This window comes from Durio zibethinus, chromosome 24 (assembly GCF_047325235.1).
Source record: "Durio zibethinus cultivar Kanyao isolate XHJ-2024 chromosome 24, ASM4732523v1, whole genome shotgun sequence".
Lineage (NCBI taxonomy): Eukaryota > Viridiplantae > Streptophyta > Magnoliopsida > Malvales > Malvaceae > Durio > Durio zibethinus.
This window is the reverse complement of record NC_143185.1, coordinates 3172696-3194061: the sequence shown is the minus strand read 5'-3', so window position 1 is coordinate 3194061 and position 21366 is coordinate 3172696. Positions and strand designations below refer to the sequence as shown.

At 32.4% G+C, this 21366-nt stretch overlaps 1 protein-coding gene and 1 pseudogene across 2 annotated transcripts; both read left to right on the top strand.

Annotated features, from left to right (window-relative positions):
- Positions 1-11391: 11391 nt before the first annotated feature.
- LOC111316689 (DExH-box ATP-dependent RNA helicase DExH18, mitochondrial pseudogene) lies at positions 11392-14145 on the top strand (annotated as a pseudogene). Its single transcript, XR_016333175.1, has 2 exons — positions 11392-13058; positions 13256-14145. The product of XR_016333175.1 is annotated as a DExH-box ATP-dependent RNA helicase DExH18, mitochondrial pseudogene (transcript).
- A 2151-nt stretch (positions 14146-16296) lies between these two features.
- Positions 16297-19371, top strand: LOC111316688 (uncharacterized). The gene is made up of 2 exons (XM_022918749.2): positions 16297-18742; positions 18865-19371. Exons 1-2 carry the CDS (start codon positions 16426-16428, stop codon positions 19257-19259), a joined length of 2712 nt encoding a protein of 903 aa, XP_022774484.2. The 5' UTR covers positions 16297-16425; the 3' UTR covers positions 19260-19371.
- The last annotated feature ends 1995 nt before the right edge of the window (positions 19372-21366 follow it).

Below are 21366 nucleotides of genomic sequence, written 5' to 3'. Positions count from 1 at the left end.
AATATAAATATTTTAATATGCATAAATATTAATAAAATAATATATAAAAATTTTAAAAATTTTAAAAAATTTTTTTTTACTAGAACCGGACCGGTTAATGCCGGTTTGGGCCGATCGGTTAGCAGCAGTTTGGATAAACCAAAGGTCCAATCGTGACTCAGTTGAACCGATCTGGGTTTGGCTAAAAGCAGGTCGCAGATTGGGTGCACGGACCCTGAGTCGAGTCGTGGACTGACACGAGGATCTTGAAGGCTCAAAATGACGTCATTTTGGTCCTTTAATGAAATGGCATCGTTTTGGCTTTTAGACTTTTATAAAAGCCAAACTTTTTTTTTATCTTTCATTTTTTATCTTCTTTCTCTCTCTACCTCTCTCCCCCTCCAAGAGTCTCTCTCTCTACCTCATCGGACGGTCATTGTCCGCTGCGTCGGTCGTCAACCGTTGATTGTCGATTGTCGTCACCGACATCGAAAAATCCTAAAAACTCTCAAAAATATCTTTTTGACCACCTAAACACAAATATGGGCTTATTTTCACCAAAATCTCATCGAAACACCTTAGATCGGCCTTCAAAGTTTTGGCCAAACTCTTTTTTCTTTTTCTTTGTATTCTGACTTGTGTTGTTTTTTTTTAGATTGATTATCATTCCTTTTTTTCTTTTTGTAGGGGACTTTTGGTGATGGGTTCCTCATTAATTTGGCAAGGACTGTGTTTTTTTTTGGCAAAATGCATTTCTTTCTTTTTTTGGCTGGGTCCCCTTTATTTTTTCTTATTTCTTTGCTTTGATTTTTATGGCTCTACTGTAGAGCCAAATCAGAATCAAAATCCCAAAAGATCTGGGATTTTGGCTGCCTAAGTTAAGGTGGCCACTAAGATAGCTACCGATGGCTATCAGGAGGCGACTGGTGACTGTCAGGTGGCTGGCAAAAAAGATGCCAGAAAAAAAAAGAAAGATAAAAAGATAAAAAATAAAATAGGTGTCTACAATTGCCCTTCTTTACCTATTTTTGATAATCAAGAATAATGCAAAGACCAAAAGACAACCATTTTATTACATACAAAAGACAAAACATTAAACACAAAGATTTTCTCCCTTCTTTTGATCCCTTTTTTTAAAAATTTAAAAAGTTCCACTAAGTAGAAGCTCTATTTTAAAAAAAAATTTTAAAAAAGCTCATTTAGTAGAAGCTCGATGACTTTTAAAAATTTAAAAGGCTCCTCTAAGCAAAAGCTCAACAACTTTAAATTAAACCATTGAAAACTAACTTTAAATATCATCACCAAAGAAAATTCGAATATCGCCACCAAGAAGATATGAATGACTTCGGATATCATCATCAAAGAAAATTGAAATATCACCATCAAGAAAATGCAATTCAAGCTTTAACACTTTGATATCACCACCGAGGATATGCAAATGACTTCGGATATTACCACCGAAGAAAACTAGTATATCATCATCAAAAAAATACAAATCAAGCTTTAACACTCGGATATCACCACCGAAAAGATGCAAATAATTTTAACACTCGGATATCATCACAGAAAGAAACTCGAATATCATCATCGAAAAAATGTAAATCAAGCTTTATCACTCAAATATCACCACCGAGAATATGCAAATAACTTCGAATATCGTCACCGAAGGAAACTCAAATATCACCATCGAGCAAATGTAATTCAAGCTTTAACACTCGAATATCACCACTAAAAAGATGCAAATAATTTTAACACTCAGATATTACCATTGAAGGAAACTCAAATATCATCATCGAGAAAATACAAATCAAGCTTTAACACTCGGATCTCGCCACCGAGAATGTGCAAATGACTTCAGATATTGCCACTGAAGGAAACTCGAATATCACCATTAAGCAAATGCAATTCAAGCTTTAACTCTTGGATATCACTATCGAAGGAAACTCGAATATCATCATAAAAAAAATGCAAATCAAGCTTTAACACTCAGATATCACCACCGAGAATATGCAAATGACTTCGGATATCGTCATTGAAGGAAACTCGAATATTACCATCAAGCAAATGTAATTCAAGCTTTAAGACTCGGATATCACCATCAAAGGAAACTCGAATATCATCATCGAGAAAATGCAAATCAAGCTTTAACACTTGGATATCACCACTAAGAATATGCAAATGACTTCAGATATCACCACTGAAGGAAACTCGAATATCATCATCAAGCAAATGCAATTCAAGCTTTAACACTCGGATATCACCATCGAGAATATGCAAATGACTTCGGATATCGCCACCAAAGAAAACTCGAATATCACCATTGAGCAAATGTAATTCAAGCTTTAACACTCGGATATCACCACTAAGAATATATAAATGATTTCGGATATTACCACCAAAGGAAACTAATCTCAAACATCACCATCGAGAAAATACAATCCATACTTTAATACTTGGATATCACCACTGAAAACTTTTGAAAATAATTTATCATAATATTTTTCTTGACTGATGCCGATTTCACTAGGTCAACAACTTTCCTACTAGCCAGGTTGGGCTTAAAGCTCTTATCTTGTGCCATATTGTTGAAATTCTTAAAAATTTTTTATCTTTTGAATATGTTTTTGCCTTTTTTTTTTCTTTTTTCTTGTTTAATGTTTCCAAAATTGGTGAACATCATTATGATGCAAATGAAATGCAAATGCTTTTTTCTTAAATGATGCTTATGAGATAAAAATGTCTTTTCTTAAAAGATGCACATGAAATGCAAATGTCTTTTCCAAAAATACTAATGCATATTTTCTTATTAATGTTAGACAAGCTAATGATGCAAATACAAAGTCTAAAGATTCAAATGCTCAAATTTTTTTTAAAAAAAAATAGCCAAGTCAATATATGCAACTACCTAAAATCTTCTTTTCTTAAATTTTGTAAAGTACTTTTTCTTGAATCATTCATCTCATTTCAATTCCAAATCCCTTTCTTTATTGCTCATTTTTCATCAATTTCTGTTTTCTTTCTTCACAATTTGGATTTCTCAACTTTTCTTTCTATTTTTCATCTTCAAATCAAACATGCATATGATCAACTTAAACTTGGTAAAAGTGAATTGAAAAAAATAAGCCATCGAACTATGGTGAAACTCAATTGATTAAACATACTTTTGTATTAAAAAGTGTTTCCCATAATGCCATTTATTTTCCTCGAAGTTTTTTTTTCTCCTCAAAACATTTTATTTTAATGATAAAATTCTCATAAAAAATTGCTTTGGTCAACCTTTATGAAACAATGTGACTCTTAAGTCTCTAAAAAATAGTAATCATTATTATGCACATGTTTGAACAGAATGGCAATTTCTTCTTTTTAAATGGCTTTGATGATTAATTGTCAAAAGGACTTCACAACTTGATATGAAAAATTGAATTTTTATCCAAGATTAACAACAAATTCTTTTGGAAGTTTCTTTTCTGGTTAAATCAGATTTGACATTCTTTTCAGTATCACAATGTGGTATTTTAATAAATGTCAAGACTAGTTATGCTAAATTTAAGATCATATTAGGAAAGGCCAAGATTTTCTATGATAACCCTTGCACTTATCTCAATCATTGGTTGCAATGAGTTTTTATGTTGTAATCACATTTTTGCTCTAGACTGCTTTTTTTTTTTTTACCCTAGAGCTTTATTTTTTCCTTTTTCTCTTATTTTTCTTTTTTTTTTTTCTTTTCTTCCTTTTTTTTGATGATTTCATCGTGCACTCAAGTACTTTTATGAAAGAAAAAATCTTGCAAAGAAAATAGACAAAAGTGAAATTGGTCATGAGGATTCTGCAAGGATCAAATTCTTTAGTTTAAGTGTCCATGTTTGATCAAAATATACTTTTTAAGGTATGTAACATAGGCTAGGGTTCAAGGTTCTGAAAGAATGGATAAATAGGCCTAAAACATGTGTTTGAAGGTGATCGGACTAAGGATCATTTCATACCATGTGAAAGATTTTCTTTTGGACATTCATTTTTTTATTCCTTCAATTGTAACATCCAAGCATTCCTTTTTTTTTTCTTTCTTTTTTTTTTTTTTTTTTTTTTGCTTCCACTTTTATTTTTTCTTGCATATTTCAACATTTGAGGGAATATGTTCAAAACTTCTAAAACTTAATGACTTCATCAAATAGATCTTTCTTTGTATTTTTTTTCCTAATGTAGAGGGTGATCCTTGATCAAGGTTCATTTAGAAAAAATTCACTAGGCTCAAAGAGGTAGCAAATGGATAATTTCTTCTTTGTAAAGGGATGAAAAAAGATATCCATTTGCCATTTCAAGCTTGATCACTTGTGCTGAAGAATCATTTCTTGAGAAACCTAGAATTTTGTATTTATCACCTCTCTTTTTTCTCATTTTTTTCTTTTTTTTGCTTTATTTTTTCACTTTCTCTTTTTATGATTGTTTGAATATCTAGAGTGCACAATGTACCCATAAATACTTTTCTTTTGCTTTTTTTTTTTCTTATTTTCACAACTCATATGACAACCAATCTTTGCCTTATTTTGATAAGTCAATAGGGTTTATGCGACTATAAAAATCATGTTGAAAGGGTCTATTTAGGTCCCAATTGTGCACATCATCACTAAATTGGATAGTGGCATGAAATTAGTAATTTTAGGGCAAATGGAAATCATTCTCTTTTGTCAACATGCTCCTAGATAAAAAGGTACATTTGTGTATTTGTGGTTATCTGAATGACTTTTTGTTTGAAACATAATCTTGACACCTATCAATTCACCAACATCTAGATAAAAAAAAGCATCATATTTGTTTAATTTTCAAGGAACATAGAAGAGTTTTTCAAATTGATCATTTCAGTATTTGTTGCCTTGACAAGAGGTATCACAAAGTTCAAACTTGTATCCTTTGGAACATTAAGGTTCTTCAAGTGATTTTGGGCATGAAAAGGACACGAGAATATTTTATTTGGGTAGATTCATAATAATGACCATCAATTTTTTTGAGACTTTTATTATGAAGAGAAAAAAATTTTAAAAAAAAAAACTTGAGCAAAAAAAGACTCTCTCAATTAGCGTTCAAATTCAACTTTCATACAAGTCATGAAATTTATATGCATGTCTAATACATAAGTGAAAAAGAAAACAAAAAGAAAATTTATATGCATGAAATTTTTTTTTACTTTCTTTTTTATGTTCTATAAAGATAGACGATCTAAAACTAGATCCATGACATGTCAGTATTGTGTAAGAAATGCCCTTATGAGCTCTTGCTAGAAACGAATATGAGTCCTATCTAGTTGAACATACCATTTGGTTGTAGATCCCATAAGGTTGCCCTAAAATACATGCATCAATAGCTTCTTGTCATGAGCATGTGCCGTCATCTTATGATAATACATGGTGACATGAGTCATTGGGCATTTTGTGCCATCATATTTTTCAAATTCAAGGACTTTAAATTTTAATGGAATGACCATATTTGGGACCAAACAAAGGTCGACTGCATCTGTGGAGCCAAAAAAAATTCATTCCCTCTATGGCCCTAAGCCTTTCTTCCAATAACTTAATCTTTTCTTGGGCACTGGTATCTTTCACTTTCTCAGGTATCTTTATCCATGTCTTTTCTCTCTCTTTAGGATCATCCAAATTAGGAACCAAGATTGGCTCAAGTGGTTTTTCCATTATAACAGGATTGACAAAATTTTGAAATTATCTTGGAGTAAGTGTGGATGTCATTCCTAGATAAAGATTGGAATATCCTCTAGCAATAAAAATTTGCACTTTGGTTCCTTGAGAAGGTAAAGTTGTTCGTAGCTTAAACCCTGAAGGATAAATAGGATCCACCATGTCTGGCAATTGTTTTTAAAAGCTAAAATTTCCTTCCACCACTTTTCCTTTATCAAGCTTCTTGAGCATGTCCATTATCTTATCAATATCCTCTTTTAGTTCTTCTTGAGCCTTCTCCATCCTCTCAAATCAACTAGCTTGTTCTTGTTTCATAATTTTTGTTCGAGCTCTGGTGTTGTATGAACGGCAAGTAGGTTGAGTCAATTTTTTTTGTGGGCGAGCTGTTCTTGAACCTTTATTACCATAAATTTTTTTTTTAAAAAAAATCAAAATGCCATGTGTTGAAATTTTTATTTTTTTATTTTTGATTTTTTTTTAAAAAAAATGGTGCACATGATGCGTGAATGCAATTGAGAGATATTTACTCTTGGATAAATTTCAGCACTAGAAATTCTCATTAATTCCATACAACTTTTGTTACGTGAGATTTGAGCAATCTATAATTCTATGGGATCTACGAAGACTTCTTAGGAGAAAGATGTCATAGAGCAAATATCTTGATGTTGAACTATATGATATGATTAATGTAAAAAAAAAAAAAAAAAAAATTGAGTTAGTGTAAAAATGTGGTTTAAGATAAAAAAAATTTTGAGATTTTTTATTTTGTTTCATTTCATTTTGTTTGTGTTTTTTCTTACACACAACTTTAATTTTTACACATTTTGGACTTAGGTATTTTTTACAAAAGGGTTAGCAAAGCTCTACCTAAGGTTGGCTTCCTATAGCTTATTAGGTGCTTGGTTTGGATTGACATGCATCTAAAGGTTCCCAAATTGTTCCTTATTGTTGTCTCTGTTGGGCTAGTAAAGTGCCCCAATCCTTACCCATTATAGGCTACAAACGAAAATGTTTAATGCAAGTGATAATGTCACGGGTCGAGACTTAAGCTCCGAACCCGCGCGGCTCCGAGACCTGGGCATTCACCCTTCCGGCGCCCCAGATCAGCCTTCCTACCATGGTTCACACCCTTGTGAGGTATTATCCACTCTGGCCCCCCCTGGCCTCCCCTGGCCTCACGGTTTTGTCCTTCAAAAGGTGCCTCACAAGGCGGAGGTGGTGTGAACCCTTATATACCCCAGTGACCCTCCTATTATGTTCGATGTGGGATTCAGGACTTTTCCTTAGGTCCGTGACATTCTCCCCCACCCAACCTCATGACGCCCTCGTCACGGAGGGTGGCCACCCTGCCTATCTCCCTCAAGGCGCTTGGCGTGGGTCGAACGGTTTAGGGCTGGCTCTGATACCACTTGTCACGGGTCGAGACTTAAGCTCCGAACCCACGCGGCTCCGAGACCCGGGCATTCACCCTTCTGGCATCCCAGATCAACCTTCCTGCCACGGTTCACACCCTTGTGAGGTATTATCCGTTTTAGCCCCCCTGGCCTCACGGTTTTGTCCTACAAAAGTTGCCTCACAAGGCGGAGGTGGTGTGAACCCTTATATACCCCAGTGACCCTCCTATTATGTTCGATGTGGGATTCAGGACTCTTTTCTTAGGTCCGTGACATTCTCCCGCATCCAACCTCGTGACGCCCCTCGTCACGAAGGCTGGCCACCCTGCCTACCTCCCTCGAGGTGCTTGGCGTAGATCGAACGGTTTAGGGCTGACTCTGATACCAACTGTCATGGGCTCCGACCTTAGACTCAGAATCCGTGCGGCCTTAGGCTTGGAATCTCCTCCTTAATGCCTAAGTCAGCCTAAAACATAAGCATGCGGGCACTAGAACAATGAGAAGGGTTGATTACGCAAGTTAAAAAGAAACAGGATGAACAAGGCAGAATGCTGGAATATGCTGTATATTCACTGAAACAAAAGTGTTTGATGGTGTACAAATGAGGGTGGAGCAGCCCTTTATTTATAGTTGAGGCTCTAGCTACACTTAATGGCAATATCCCTAGAATAAAGGCTAAAATCATGGGATTATACAGATTACAATCAATCAAGATGCTAACTCCTGATTTTCAGGGTCAACCAAATCTGCCAGGATGCTCCTGCTGATCCTACCTGCTTCCAGAAGCTTCCCTTACGTGTCCAGCACCTTGGGCCCTTCTGGATGTGGTGCGGGCAGCTTGTATGCCAGGCCTTGGTCTCACGGGCTAGCCTGCAAGTTGGGCGGGCGTTCTGAACTCGTTTGTTAGGCTTTGCGCGCAGATACCCGCTAGCACGCCTGGTCTGCGGGCCTCAACCTCTAGCTCGCTTGCTGGTGCGCTTAATATGCCTGGCGTGCCCGCCCATGGCGTGACAATAATACATTAATGCACACATTTTATTTTTTATTTAAAAATTTTATTAAATTTTATTAATATTTTCATGTAGAAAAAATGAAGAAAAGAGAAAATTTTATTATATTGAAGATTTTTTATAAATATTTCAATATATTGGTAATATTTAAAAAATATCTTCTCCCTTAGGGATTTCTTAAAGTATCTTTACTCGAAATACTTTTAGAATCTCATTAACGGATAAGTTTTTTTTTTTTCATTTTTATTACTTATTTTTAATTTATTAGTTAATTTTTATTATTTAATTTTTAACCAAAAAATTTTTTTTTATTGTATTGAAAACTTTTTTTTTATATAAATACTTCAATACACTAATAGTATTTAAAAAAAAATTTTCACTTAGAGATTTCGTAGGTATCACTACTCGGAGTACTTACGAATCTCATTGTTGGATAAAAATTCTCTTTTCTTTAGAATTTAAAACCCTAAACCATTCTACATAATTTAAATTTTAAATTTAAAAATTTTATCCACTAATCCAGATTTATTTTCAAACAAATTTAATCCAATTTCAAATTTATTTTTATAAAATTTGATGAGTTTTGATATTATTATCCCTTATTTTGATTATAGGCCAAAAAGAAATCCCTTATCTGATTTCATTTTTTAATTTGTTTTTTTTTTCCCCTTTTTTATCTATTTGTTATCTATATCATTTTTATGTTTATTTTTTTTTCAATCAATATAATAAAAAAATAACAAAAACAAAAAACAAATTGTAGCAAGCAAAAATGATTCACCTCAAAATGGACACCCACACCTAATAATAATAATAATAATTCTAACCCAAATGATGGTAGTCCAAAACTCATTTGCATCTCAAACTTTAAATGGGCAAGATTAGAGGCCTATTAAAAAATTTAAATCAAAATATAAAAAATTAAAAGTTCCCAAACTAATATGGGTATTTATAGTATGTTAACTAATTAATCACGTAAAATAACAGTTTAGTGATTGAGACCAAATTGTCAACCACAATTTAATGAATTCAAAACCAGACTCATTACTAGAGGATGAACGGTGATATTAATTAAAAAAAAAGAAGCCATGAACGGCAAGAATCTTCAAAGAATTTTATTGTGCAGCCAAGTATAAGAAAAAGAGGTGAGGACAAATACCGTAGAAGTTGAAGGAAAATTTTTGTACAATAAATTTAATTTCAAGCCAATTGCCTGAGTATCATCCAAAAAGAAAGAATGTCCCCTTTTATATGTTTCTATTTATTTGCAACATTTATTGTTCAGAATTTCCTTTCCTGCACTTGCTATAATAATGTCACTTTATATATAACAAGCCTGTAACAACCTGTGTGATGATTTCATGGACTTTTCTTAAAAATATATTTAATGATATCAAGATATTGATATTAAAATGAATGAAATGATTTATATAATATAATATTTTTAAGTTAAAATTATTCATTAGTAATACTCTTTTCTTTAATTCTCTACATTAACCAATTTTAAAACTCCTATATATGTATTATTTTCAATAATTAATTCAATACAGTAAATAAAAAAATTAAAATTAGTTTTACTATTTATAATCACAAAAACAATCACAATTGAAAGTTAACACTATTTAAAATAAGTCATTGTGGTTTGTTTTTTGAAGCGTCAATCCAAACAAAATTTATTAATATCTATTATTATTATTCAGGATATACATTTTTATTTATGAAATTGTTTTAAATATTTGTTAAGATAGAAATTTTGAAATAATAATGAAATTAGCTGGATATACCATCATTATAATGTATAACTTTAACTTAATCATTCAAAAAATTATTTAATTATTTAATTTAGGAAAAAAACAAATATATAGATTCGGGAAAAGAATAGCTAGTAGAATATGCAAATAAAGTAATGTTAAAAAATAAATGATAACTTGTGAAAAAATAAAATAATTTCTTTACTGTAAATTAGAAAATATTCGGTCAGAATTGCAATTATGTTGCTTGGAAGAAAATTATACTGTTAAAACAACGCAAAAATGTGGAAAAATAATAGCTAAATTTTCATTTTGGTCTCTGACATTTGAATATTGCTTAAATCAGAACTTACCATTCTAATTTTAATAAATCAGGATATTATTTATTTCAAAAGTAACAATTAAAGACTTGAATTTCAATGGATGAAGTTTAGGCAGTGCATTATAGGTATCGTGGTTTTGTCAGATGACTGATATCTCTATTAAATAATATTTTTTTTCAACACTAAATAATATATATTTATATAAAGGCAAGTAAAATGTCTATATATAAATGATTTTTAAAAAAAGGCAATTAATTAAATATTTAAATAAATATGATAAATTTCTTTTAATATAAGATGTTTTTCTATTTTATTGTTGCTCTACATATCCTTTTATACATTTGTTTCTTTTTCTTGTTTGGCAAAGCTTGCTTATATTACGGTAGTAATTGAAAAATGTGACGTTTAAAGTTTTGAAGCATTGGCATTAGAAGTAAAGATATCAGTTTTATTCATATTTAATAAAAAAATTAATTTTTTATTAAAAAAATAGAGATGAATATTTTATTATAAAGATGAGGATAAATATAATTTTAAATTTTTTTTTAAATATGGAGATAATAAAGGATAATATAGCACTAGTCTCATATTCATACTTTACATATATATTTATATATATTTAGTAAATAGATTTTTATTAAATAATATAAATTATTATTTTAGATTAATTAGAATTAATAGATTTTTATTGAAAAAATATATATTAATATTATTTATAAAAATTTATTTAAATATATAAATAAAAATTAAAAAAATTATTTTTATTTTTTTAAAATACAAATATGTGAATTACATATGCTCATTAATTATTAGCATAGATGAATATAAAGATAAATTTAAAATACGCATTAAATATAGATACGAAAATGAGTAAAATGTAAAATTTTAAAGATGGATATGAAAAGTATTTAACCTTTTCCATTGGAAGCGCTTTTTTAGGGTCATTGATTTATTATTATTATTATTATTATTATAAGATAAAAAGAAAACATGCGGGCTAAATAACTGACTATCCAGACATTTGGGCCAACTCAAAGGCTACAAAACCCATTAAACTTCGAGTCACTGGACTTAAATCTGACTTAGTCTAGCCCCCCCCCCCCCCCCGAGTTCCTAACTTCCTTGGTTCCTCTGTAATAATACCAAACCGACTGAGTTTATGGTTTTCGGTGGCTTAGTCGTTGCTACTGTTTTCCCTCCATTTCCTCTCTCTCACTGTCTCTCAATCCTCTTCCAGGTAAGCTCCATCAAATCCTGATTTTCTTTTTGCCTTAGTGTCCTTTTCTATTGTCACAATTTAACACCTTTTAACTCATTGCAATTTCTGTGGCCAAAAAAAAAAAAAAAGCTTATTGCAATTTCAAATTTCGATTGTCTTAGGAGGTTGGGTTTTTATTCTTTTATGTAGCTATTGAATGGGAAGAGGCTTGGCAACGTTTCTGTTTAGAATCTATACATCTAAGTGCAATGTTTGTGGAGTTAAGTTTATGTTATCCCTTCGGCATTTTCATTATTTTAGGCAATTAGAAAACTGGGTTATGGATAAGGACCCTTTTGTTCCATCTTTGGATGTGCCCAAATGAGAGTTTCCAACGAATTTGGTTAGTTTAGTTTGTAAATTTGGGAACTATTAGATGCTAATGTGAGACCTTTTTCGTCTGTTGTTGAAAATGCGGATGATGATGATGACGGGGAGGATTGTGGAATGCGTGGTTCGAGAAGGAAAAGAAGTAAGAAGGGGAAATGTCTTGTGGATTCTGTAACAAGTGTTGATTTTGATGGTGTCAAAGAGAATAAGGGAGAAGATGGTGTTGATAGTTTTAACGGAGAACCATAGGTGTGGTTCGAGAGATGTTGAGTCTGAACATGGAAATGATAAAGAGAAAAAGGATATTGTGGATTTTATGAGAATAAATGATTTTGATGACATCCATGAGAATTCAGATGAGGATTATGTTGAAGATTTTAAGGAAAATGGTATGTGTACTTCAACAGTGGTTGAGCCTAAATATGAAAGTGATGATGTAGGTAGTGATAGAACTGTGGCTAGCAAGCAAGTTGCTTTTTGTGATCCTGTAGAATTGTATCAGGAACTTCATAATATTGAGAACTGTGGGAAGCTGAAGCTAGCAGATTGGGAGATTGTACAGGAAGTTTTCGATTATTTCAGTAAATCTGGGTGAGCAGTCAATCAGTCTCTTGCAATATACATTGGCAGGTCATTTTTTCCTACTGCTGTTCATAAGTTTCAAAGCTTTTTCTTTAAGAAATGTTCTGTTGTTGTTGCTAAGCTCGTGATATCACTTGGTCCATCTGATGCTGCTGTTAAGTTTCTTTTCCCTATATTTGTGGAGTTCTGTATTGAAGAGTTTCCCAACGAGATCAAGCAGTTTCAAAGTATGATTCAATCAGCTGATCTTAGAGTCATGTACATGGTTTCCCTTTGCACTGGTAATGAAGCATAAGATTATTTATCATTGTGGCCCAACAAATAGTGGCAAGACTTACAATGCTTTGCGGCGGTTTATGAAGCAAAGAAGGGTGTTTATTGCAGTCCACTTAGGCTATTGACTGTGGAAGTTTTTGATAAAGTGAATGCACAAGGAGTTTACTGTAGCCATCACACGGGGAAAGAACAGAAATATGTACCGTTAGCATAGCAATTGGCATGCCAAAAGTTTCTGCTAAAAATGATGCAGAACTCCTGGATCTTGAGACTAAACACCAAGTTTTATCTATGTATCTGTGGCTATCTCACCACTTCAAGGAGGAAACTTTCCTTGCGTGAAAAAAGCAGAAGAAATGGCTATTGATGATGCTGAAAACCAGAATCGAGACATGCAAAGAAACCTATGCCACAAGAGAAGGAAGAAGGATACCAGAGACCAAGCTCACATATCAAGTTACGTGAGACGTAAGTCTCTTGCAATTAAAATAACCACTTGGATTATTCCAGAAAAAGAAACACGGGATGGGATTCCAGTTTTAATTGTGTTATATTGTTTATTACTTTCTATTGTTGCTTTCAGCTAAATGTAAAAATTTATATTTGGCTATTTTTTTCCCTTGTGATTAACCCTCCATGCTAATAATTTGGTATTCTCCCTGCAGGAAAAGGCAAGATGAATCTCCCTGCAGTAATTGTGAACCAAAAACCATAAATTTTTCGTGAAATTTTGAAAAATTTGGTCTCTAAAGTATTATCTGGTGTAGCAAAGATTTGGTCCTTTTCATACATGAATTCCTTTGATGAAAATTTTTCTGAAACTGAACCTATACCTTCTTATTCGCTTAGGAAAGGATAAGGGCCAAGTCAAAGTCAATCAGTGCTGCACCCTCTTTCCCTTTCTTGAAGAAAATTTGGCTACAATGTGAACACTAAAACAGGGAGAGAAGACAATGAGAAACTTGCCTGAGTTTTCTAGGCTAGCAAAAGAGTAAGAAAAGGCCAGGAAAGTATTGAAGTAAATTTCATTAGCCAAGAAACATGGACCATATGAAAAATTGTTCCCACGGTCGTACCTTTATCGACCTGTTGCTGTTACGCTGCATTTCACCATAAATGTGCAATATTTCTAGGTTAGAAAAGTCATTGTTGACTATTCAAGTCATTACGCGCAATTTGCTTGGCACTCTGACTTAGACTACAAAACCTCCTATAAATTTCATACAATTATCTATAATTGTTGACAAGTTGTGAAAAATATCAATGTTCTATAATTGATTCTTCAAATAAGCTCAACCATTGCTTCATCCTCGATCACTTTCATAATCACTTTCAAGCAGGACTCTGATGAGTTTCTTCGTCAACTAAGGCCTTGAGCAAAGCCTCTTGGAGAAATTTCATTGTTGCAAATCATGGATCCTGAAATGTGGAAGGAAAAGGGTGCAAATGAATCATATTCTTCACATCATGCATGCTGACAATTAGGGTTAGATTGTTCTGCCATCTAAGATCTCATATTAAGCTTCAATTTTAAATCGGAAAGAATTATTTATTTCTTTGTGTTTTTTTCCTTTTTAGCGATCATTCATTGTGTTTGGTAATATTTTAGTACCATAAAATCAAAGATTTCAATTTTCAAAAGTTTGTTCTATATTATTCCAACATCATCTCACATATCATCATTGACTTACCAAAATTGTATAAGAGCATAAACATGAATGATGAGCTTCAACTTTAAATTGAAAAGAATTATTCGTTTCTTTATGCTTTTTTTTTTCTTGCCTCTTTGTCATCATTCATTGCATTGGCAATATTGTAGTATCATAAAATCAGAAATTTCAATTTTCAGGAGTTTGTACTATATTATACCAACATCATCTCACATATTATCATTGGCTTAATTATCAGAATTGTGTGAGAGCATAAACATTTCTATCAAGATGGTTTAAATGGTATTATCAAAAAACGTTTTTCAATCATTATAATAATAAATTTCAAATCAATTAAAGCTAAGGTCTAATAGAGAAATGTTAAAATAAATTATCCATCCTCTTATTATTAGTTAGTTTTAGGTTGAATTCCCATCATAAAATTTTCTACCTAGGAAGAGGAAGTGAGATTCAAAACAAAGAATTGGAAAAGGAAGAGATCTTGGAATTTTCTTTGCAATTAATGTATAGAAAACATGAAAGGAGAGACCTTCAGTAATCAGTTTTCTTTCTTCCTAAAGTATAGAAGTAGGAAAAAAAAAAAGGTTAGGAAGTTCAGAAGAACATGCACCAAAATACGGGAAAAATAAAATAAAATTGTTCTTTGTCTACACCATCAAGGAAAAAATTCTCCACTTTGGTTCAATGGATTCTATTTTCCATTGCAAGTCCAAGGACGTGAAAGACACGTAAGGTTTGCTGTTACTGAGAAGTAGCTAGTATTAGCACTTCTTCGTATAATATAGAACATTTCAAAACTAATCTGTATGAGAAGTCATCACATTTAATGTGATCCTTTGCGTGGGCCTATCTCATTTGAAAGACACAACACTTCAAAGAAAGATAGAAAAGACTTGGACTCCGAAAATTGGTTTTTTTTTTTTTTTATTATTATTCTTTTAATTTGTTTAGTTTGGGTAAGACTTGAACTCTTAATGTTTTCATGTAGCAGACTAAAATCTACTTTTTTATTTTTTATTTTGAATTATAATATAATTTTCAATTATCCAAAAAAGAGGACAATTAATTGAAACAATGTCCAAAACATTGTGAAAGACAAATTTTCAGGTTTTCACATAACATTTCAGCTGTGGTGTTTAACAACAGCTTATTATACATAAAATAAAATTGGTAACATTCCAGCTATAAAAAAAAATACATGCAAATTGAAGAAATGGTATGGTGGAGAATAAAGCGCTAGTACATGTTGTCCTTTCTTTGAACCAACTTTCTTATCAATAATAGACTTTAAGTAAACATCCAAGCAAAAGCTAGTCCACATTGGATCCTTTCCTGATTTACTGTTAGCTTTTAGAGATAGAAAACATGTGATCTTGCACTCGTCTGAACACAATGCTGCAATATGTGAAATGATCTTGTTTATTGCGCTACTATGAAAGACAGAAATTCTCCAATTTGATCCAACGTGTTTTCTTTTCCATTTGAAATGAATTGTAGTCAATAAAATTGCACTCCTGTTCAATGGAAAACATATGAAAAATGTGGCTGTTATAGGTACATGTTTTTGCTTCCTTGGTAAGGAGAAAAAAAAGAAAGCATAAAAGAAATAAAGGAGGTAGCATGCCTTAAAAATTAGGAATAGCAACGGGATAAGATGGGTGTTTTTTTTCACACTGAGACTTGACATTTTAATTGTTTTACTTGAATATACTCTATCTTGAAATTCTATTAGTATTTGCATTTGATTCGATTGATTCAAAATATAATTTAATATAATTTTTATGAAAAAGTCATTTTTAATATAAATTACATTTTAATTTTAGATAAAAAAAACTTTAATTTTATGGCCAAAAACAAAAGAAAAGAAAGAACTGTTGAAGTACTAAAATCAAAGAAAGGTTTGAGTATTTTAGATTGGTAAATATCTTTACCTTATGCATTTTAAAGATTAGCTAGCAACAGAGAAAGATACTTGTCTTTTTCAAGTCATCTAAACACGGTATGGCAAGTCTATGCACCAAATTGCTGGGAAAATGCATTATTCATATGTATAATTCCATGACATCTACAGAACAATCAATGACACGAATTGACTAACAAAAAGTAGAAGCGGACCTCGACTACTTCATCTTCATATAAATTCATTACTCACTGGAAATCATAACATGCTACAACTTAACCTTTACCAGATATTCAAGCTAATAGACATGGCCTCATCCTTAACCAATTCCATTTTTCTTGGGGTGTTGTGGAGTACCATCCTTCTTTCCTTTGCTACAACCCTGTTAGCAGCAGTATCTTCACTGGAATCAGAAGCTGTGGCTTTGCTAGAGAGTGGCTGGTGGAGTAACTATAGCAACGATACTTCACAACGTTGCAAGTGGCCCGGTATTTCATGCAACAATGCAGGAAGCATCACCAAAATTAACCCATCCGCTGACGTGATTCAGGTTGGTAATAGATTTGGAAAATTGAATTTCTCTTCATTTCCAAATCTTGTCCTTCTTGATCTTAGCCATCATAAAGTTGGAAGAACTATCCTGCCTCAGATAGGTGATCTATTGGCATTGAAGCACCTGGACTTGTCCTATTGTGAGTTATCTGGTGAGTTACCTTCTTCCCTAGGAAACCTAACCCAACTAGAGTTTCTTGACATTTCCTATAATTATAACATTAATGGTTCCATCCTTCCACAAATAGGGAATTTGAAAAACCTTGTTAGTTTAAATTTGAGTGTCAACAGTCTTAGCGGCGCCATCCCATCAGAATTTGGAAATTTAAGGAATTTAGTTGTTTTATATCTCTACGACAACAAGATTGTTGGTCCAATGCCTTCCACTTTATATCAATTAACCAATTTGTCAGATCTGTACCTTGATAATAACCAAATTGAAGGTTCCATCCCTCAAAATATTGAAAATTTGAAGAACCTCAGGTTTTTAAGCATCACTAATAATAGATTTAGTGGGCTTATTCCTCTAGCTTTATGTCGTCTGACAAAATTGGAAGCAGTTTACCTTGACCAAAATGAAATCAATGGTTCCATTCCTTCAGAGATTGGAAAGCTTAACAACCTCGAATCTCTATATTTGGAAGGTAACAACCTCACTGGCCTTATCCCTACTTCTATTGGTAATTTATCGAAATTGCAATATCTGTCCCTTCATTCAAATCTTCTAGAAGGTCCTATACCAAAAGAAATTGGGAATTTAAATGCACTAACTCTATTATCCCTCTCTGGAAACAAATTGAGTGGTTCAATCCCTTCTTCTATTGGTAATTTATCAAAATTGAAACAGCTGTTCATTTATTCAAATCTTCTAGAAGGTCCTATACCAAAAGAAATTGGGAATTTAAATGCACTAACTCTATTATCCCTCTCTGGAAACAAATTGAGTGGTTCAATCCCTTCTTCTATTGGTAATTTATCAAAATTGCTATATCTGTTCCTTCCTTCAAATCTTCTAGAAGGTCCTATACCAAAAGAAATTGGGAATTTAGAAGCAGTAATAGAATTAGACCTCTCTGAAAACAAATTGAGTGGTTCCATCCCTCGTCAGATCGGCAAGCTTTCAAATCTAAGATATTTAAATCTCACCTACAACAATCTCTCAGGTGAAATTCCTGTCTTGGCGGCCACTGATCTCAAAATTGTTGATACCAATAATGGTTGTAAGACTATCTATCCCTATCCATTTGAAGGCAACAAGGATTTATCACCTTACCCCTGTGATTCACCAACCATTCAAACCAAGAGCAGTAGAACTCCTTACTTCACGAAAATATTCCTCCCGATTGCCATATTCTCTACTTTTTCTATTCTAGGGAGTTTGTTTTTATGGCAGTTCAAGGCCAAAAAGAACCAATCTGGTTCACAAACAACAAAAAATGGGGATTTGTGCTCAATATGGAACTATGATGGAAAGATAGCATATGAAGACATTATTGCAGCAACAGAAGATTTTGATATTCGATACTGCATTGGAACTGGGGGTTATGGAAGTGTTTACAAAGCACAACTACCATGTGGTAAAATAGTTGCTTTGAAAAAACTTCATCGCCTTGAAGCTGAGGATCCGGGTTTTGACAAGAGTTTTAGGAATGAGGTAAAAATTTTGTCCGAAATTCGACATCGAAATATAGTGAAGCTTTATGGATATTGTCTACACCGACGTTGCATGTTCCTGATATATGAATACATGGAAAGAGGAAGCTTGTTCTACGTCCTAAGTAATGATGATGAAGCTGTGGAGTTGAATTGGATAAAAAGAGTTGAGATCATCAAATCCGTTGCTCATGCCTTGTCTTACTTGCATCATGATTGCACCCCCCCAATTGTTCATCGAGACATTTCAAGTAACAATATCCTGCTAAACTCAAACTTGGAGGCTTTTGTGGCTGATTTTGGAACCGCTAGAATGCTACATCTTGATTCATCTAATCTGACTGTTCTTGCCGGTACATATGGCTATGTAGCCCCAGGTAATATTTTGTTACCTTCTACTACGTCATTGGCTTTTTTTTTCTTTTCGATATTGGTTCTCTTTCAATTATATTTGTATTTAATTAGTTTTCTTTTTCATATATGTAATTTGTTTATGTAGAATTGGCCTACACAATGGTTGTGACCGAAAAATGTGACGTCTATAGCTTCGGCGTTTTGGCATTAGAAACGTTAATGGGAAAGCATCCTGGAGAACTTTTGTCATCATTGTCATCGCCATCTTCTTTGCAAAATATCAAGCTAATTGATGTGTTAGACAGACGTCTACCACCTCCAACAAGCCAACTGGTTGCACAAAATATTGTTCACGCTGCTACACTAGCATTTGCTTGCTTACATACGAAACCAAAGTCCCGACCAATGATGGAAGAAGTGTGCAAAGAGTTTCTTTCTTCCCAAAAATCTTTAGGGATTCCTCTCCGAATGATTACTTTGTTGCAACTAATGAACCGTCAAATGTATATTGGTGGCCAAAGTGGAACTTGTCCTGTCTAAAGCGGTTAAATAACTAATTTTGTTTGTAAAATTTTTTTTCAATTTATAATGTATTGTTATTGTGAACTCTCATTGTCTAATCTATAATTAAATAATCAGAAAATTTAGAATACACGTGCGTATTTGTCTAAAATTGATCTCTTTATCTTCTTGGTCGTTTTGTCTAATTTCACTATGGAGTTGCTTGATTTAACCAGACTACATTTGGTCCGCTTCCAAGTGGGTCATCAATGCCCTTTACAAGAAAATAAAGCAAGCATTGACCCCAACGAAAGGTGCATCACATCCATGACTGACTCAACTATTTGAATTGGTCGCCTTTGATCTCTCTGACAAAGTGAAAATCAACTTGTTGGCAGAGTCTCTTCCATCTTGGGCCAATTCACTAAATTGGTTACAATGAATATGTCCATGAACGGCCATGTCAGCCGTATCCCTTCCAATGTGGGCCGATTAACCCACAATTAGCCTAGTTCCACCCACTGTAGGACAATTAACTCATTTGACGGTGCTAAATCTGTCCCTGTAACATGCTTGACGGCTCAATCCGTTCCATTCTAGGTTAATTAATTAATATGATGGTGCTGTATCTATCCTACAACATTGTTGATGGGTCAACCCTTCCATTCCAGGTCAATTAATGAATTTGGTGGAGCTTCATCTCTCCCACAACATGCTTGTTGGTCCAATCCCTTCCTTTTTAGAACATTTAAACAAGCTTGTGTACTTGCAGTCAATAAATTAAATTGAATAGAAGTTGAGAAGCTAAAGAATTTGGTTGAAATTTTGTCCGAAAAACTTATGGTTCAGCCCTTTTCCATTTGTTTCCATTATCCAATTTGTCGCATTTGACGCTTGACAACAGCAAAATTAATGGTTCCATCTCTCCAGAAGTTGGGAATTTGAAGAACCTCATTTTTTTTTTTTTAGCATCATTAACAACGGAGTAATAGGTCCAATCAAGTCATTTGACAAATTTGAAATCTTTTTATCAGATCAAAAATCAAATTGATGGTCGCCTCTCTTCATAATTGAGGAACTTTTAGAATTTAGTATTTGATTTAAGAAAATAGAGCCATTTTTTATTTTCATTCTCTTAAAAAATAAAAAAATACAAGTGAAAACGTAGTAGGTAATTAAAAATGAAAACAGATTTTTAAAAAACAAAAATAAAAATGGGTAGAAATATGAAAATAAAAAAAATATTTTTAATTATGAAAACAAAGAGATATACATTACTTTTTTTTTTTACATTTTGCAAGTTATTATATTTGAACACTTATCAACATTATTAATTAACAAATATATATTATATTTATAGTTAGATGACAATAATAATAATATCATTAAATATTTTATTATTTTTGCATTTTTAAAAAACAAAAAATAGAAAATAAACACTATTTTTTAGAAAATAAAAATAAAAAATAAAACCAAAAAACTTTTTTTCGAACCAAATGGAGCCACTATCTTGGATGTCACCGATATTGGTATATTAATTCAAATTCGAAAAATATAACATTTGTTTGAGATTTTTTAAAGATTGGTTTAGATATTGCTTAACAAACAAAAAATACTAGCAAAAAATTGTTTGGATTTTTTCCAATCATTTCACTTATTTGTTAGGACGAGTGGGACAAAACACAATAATTATTTAAATTTAGTGTCTTTTACTAATAAAATATTTCAATTTTCAATATTTCAGTGAGGGCATCTACCGCCAATGCTCCCACCTTAAATTTGCCCCTGCTTTATTGACAAATTAGTATTTTTATAAATAGTAAAAGTTTATAGAATTAGATAGTAAAAAATTTATATAAAAGAGTTGTAAAATTTTATGGTATATACCTCCTAAGATTATAGGAGATCGAGAAAATTTACATAATTATGATGATTATTATATTTGTTAAAAAAGATTGAGAGTGTTCATATAACTATGATGATTGTCATGCTTGTAAGTATATTAAAGGAGAATAAAAGAATCCACATGAATACATGTGAATGTTTATTTGAATAAAAAATATTTCATAACATCGGAGAAAATTAAAAAATTGATAATTGTTAGTTGTAATCATTGATTGATTTATTAATATGTTTATACTTCTAT

Bases quoted from the DNA above. Each gene is read 5' to 3' on its own strand.
- LOC111316688 (XM_022918749.2), top strand. From the start codon at position 16,426: ATGCTACAACTTAACCTTTACCAGATATTCAAGCTAATAGACATGGCC. The intron at 18,743-18,864 runs GTAATATTTTGT...TTGTTTATGTAG, and splicing joins ATATGGCTATGTAGCCCCAG to AATTGGCCTACACAATGGTT.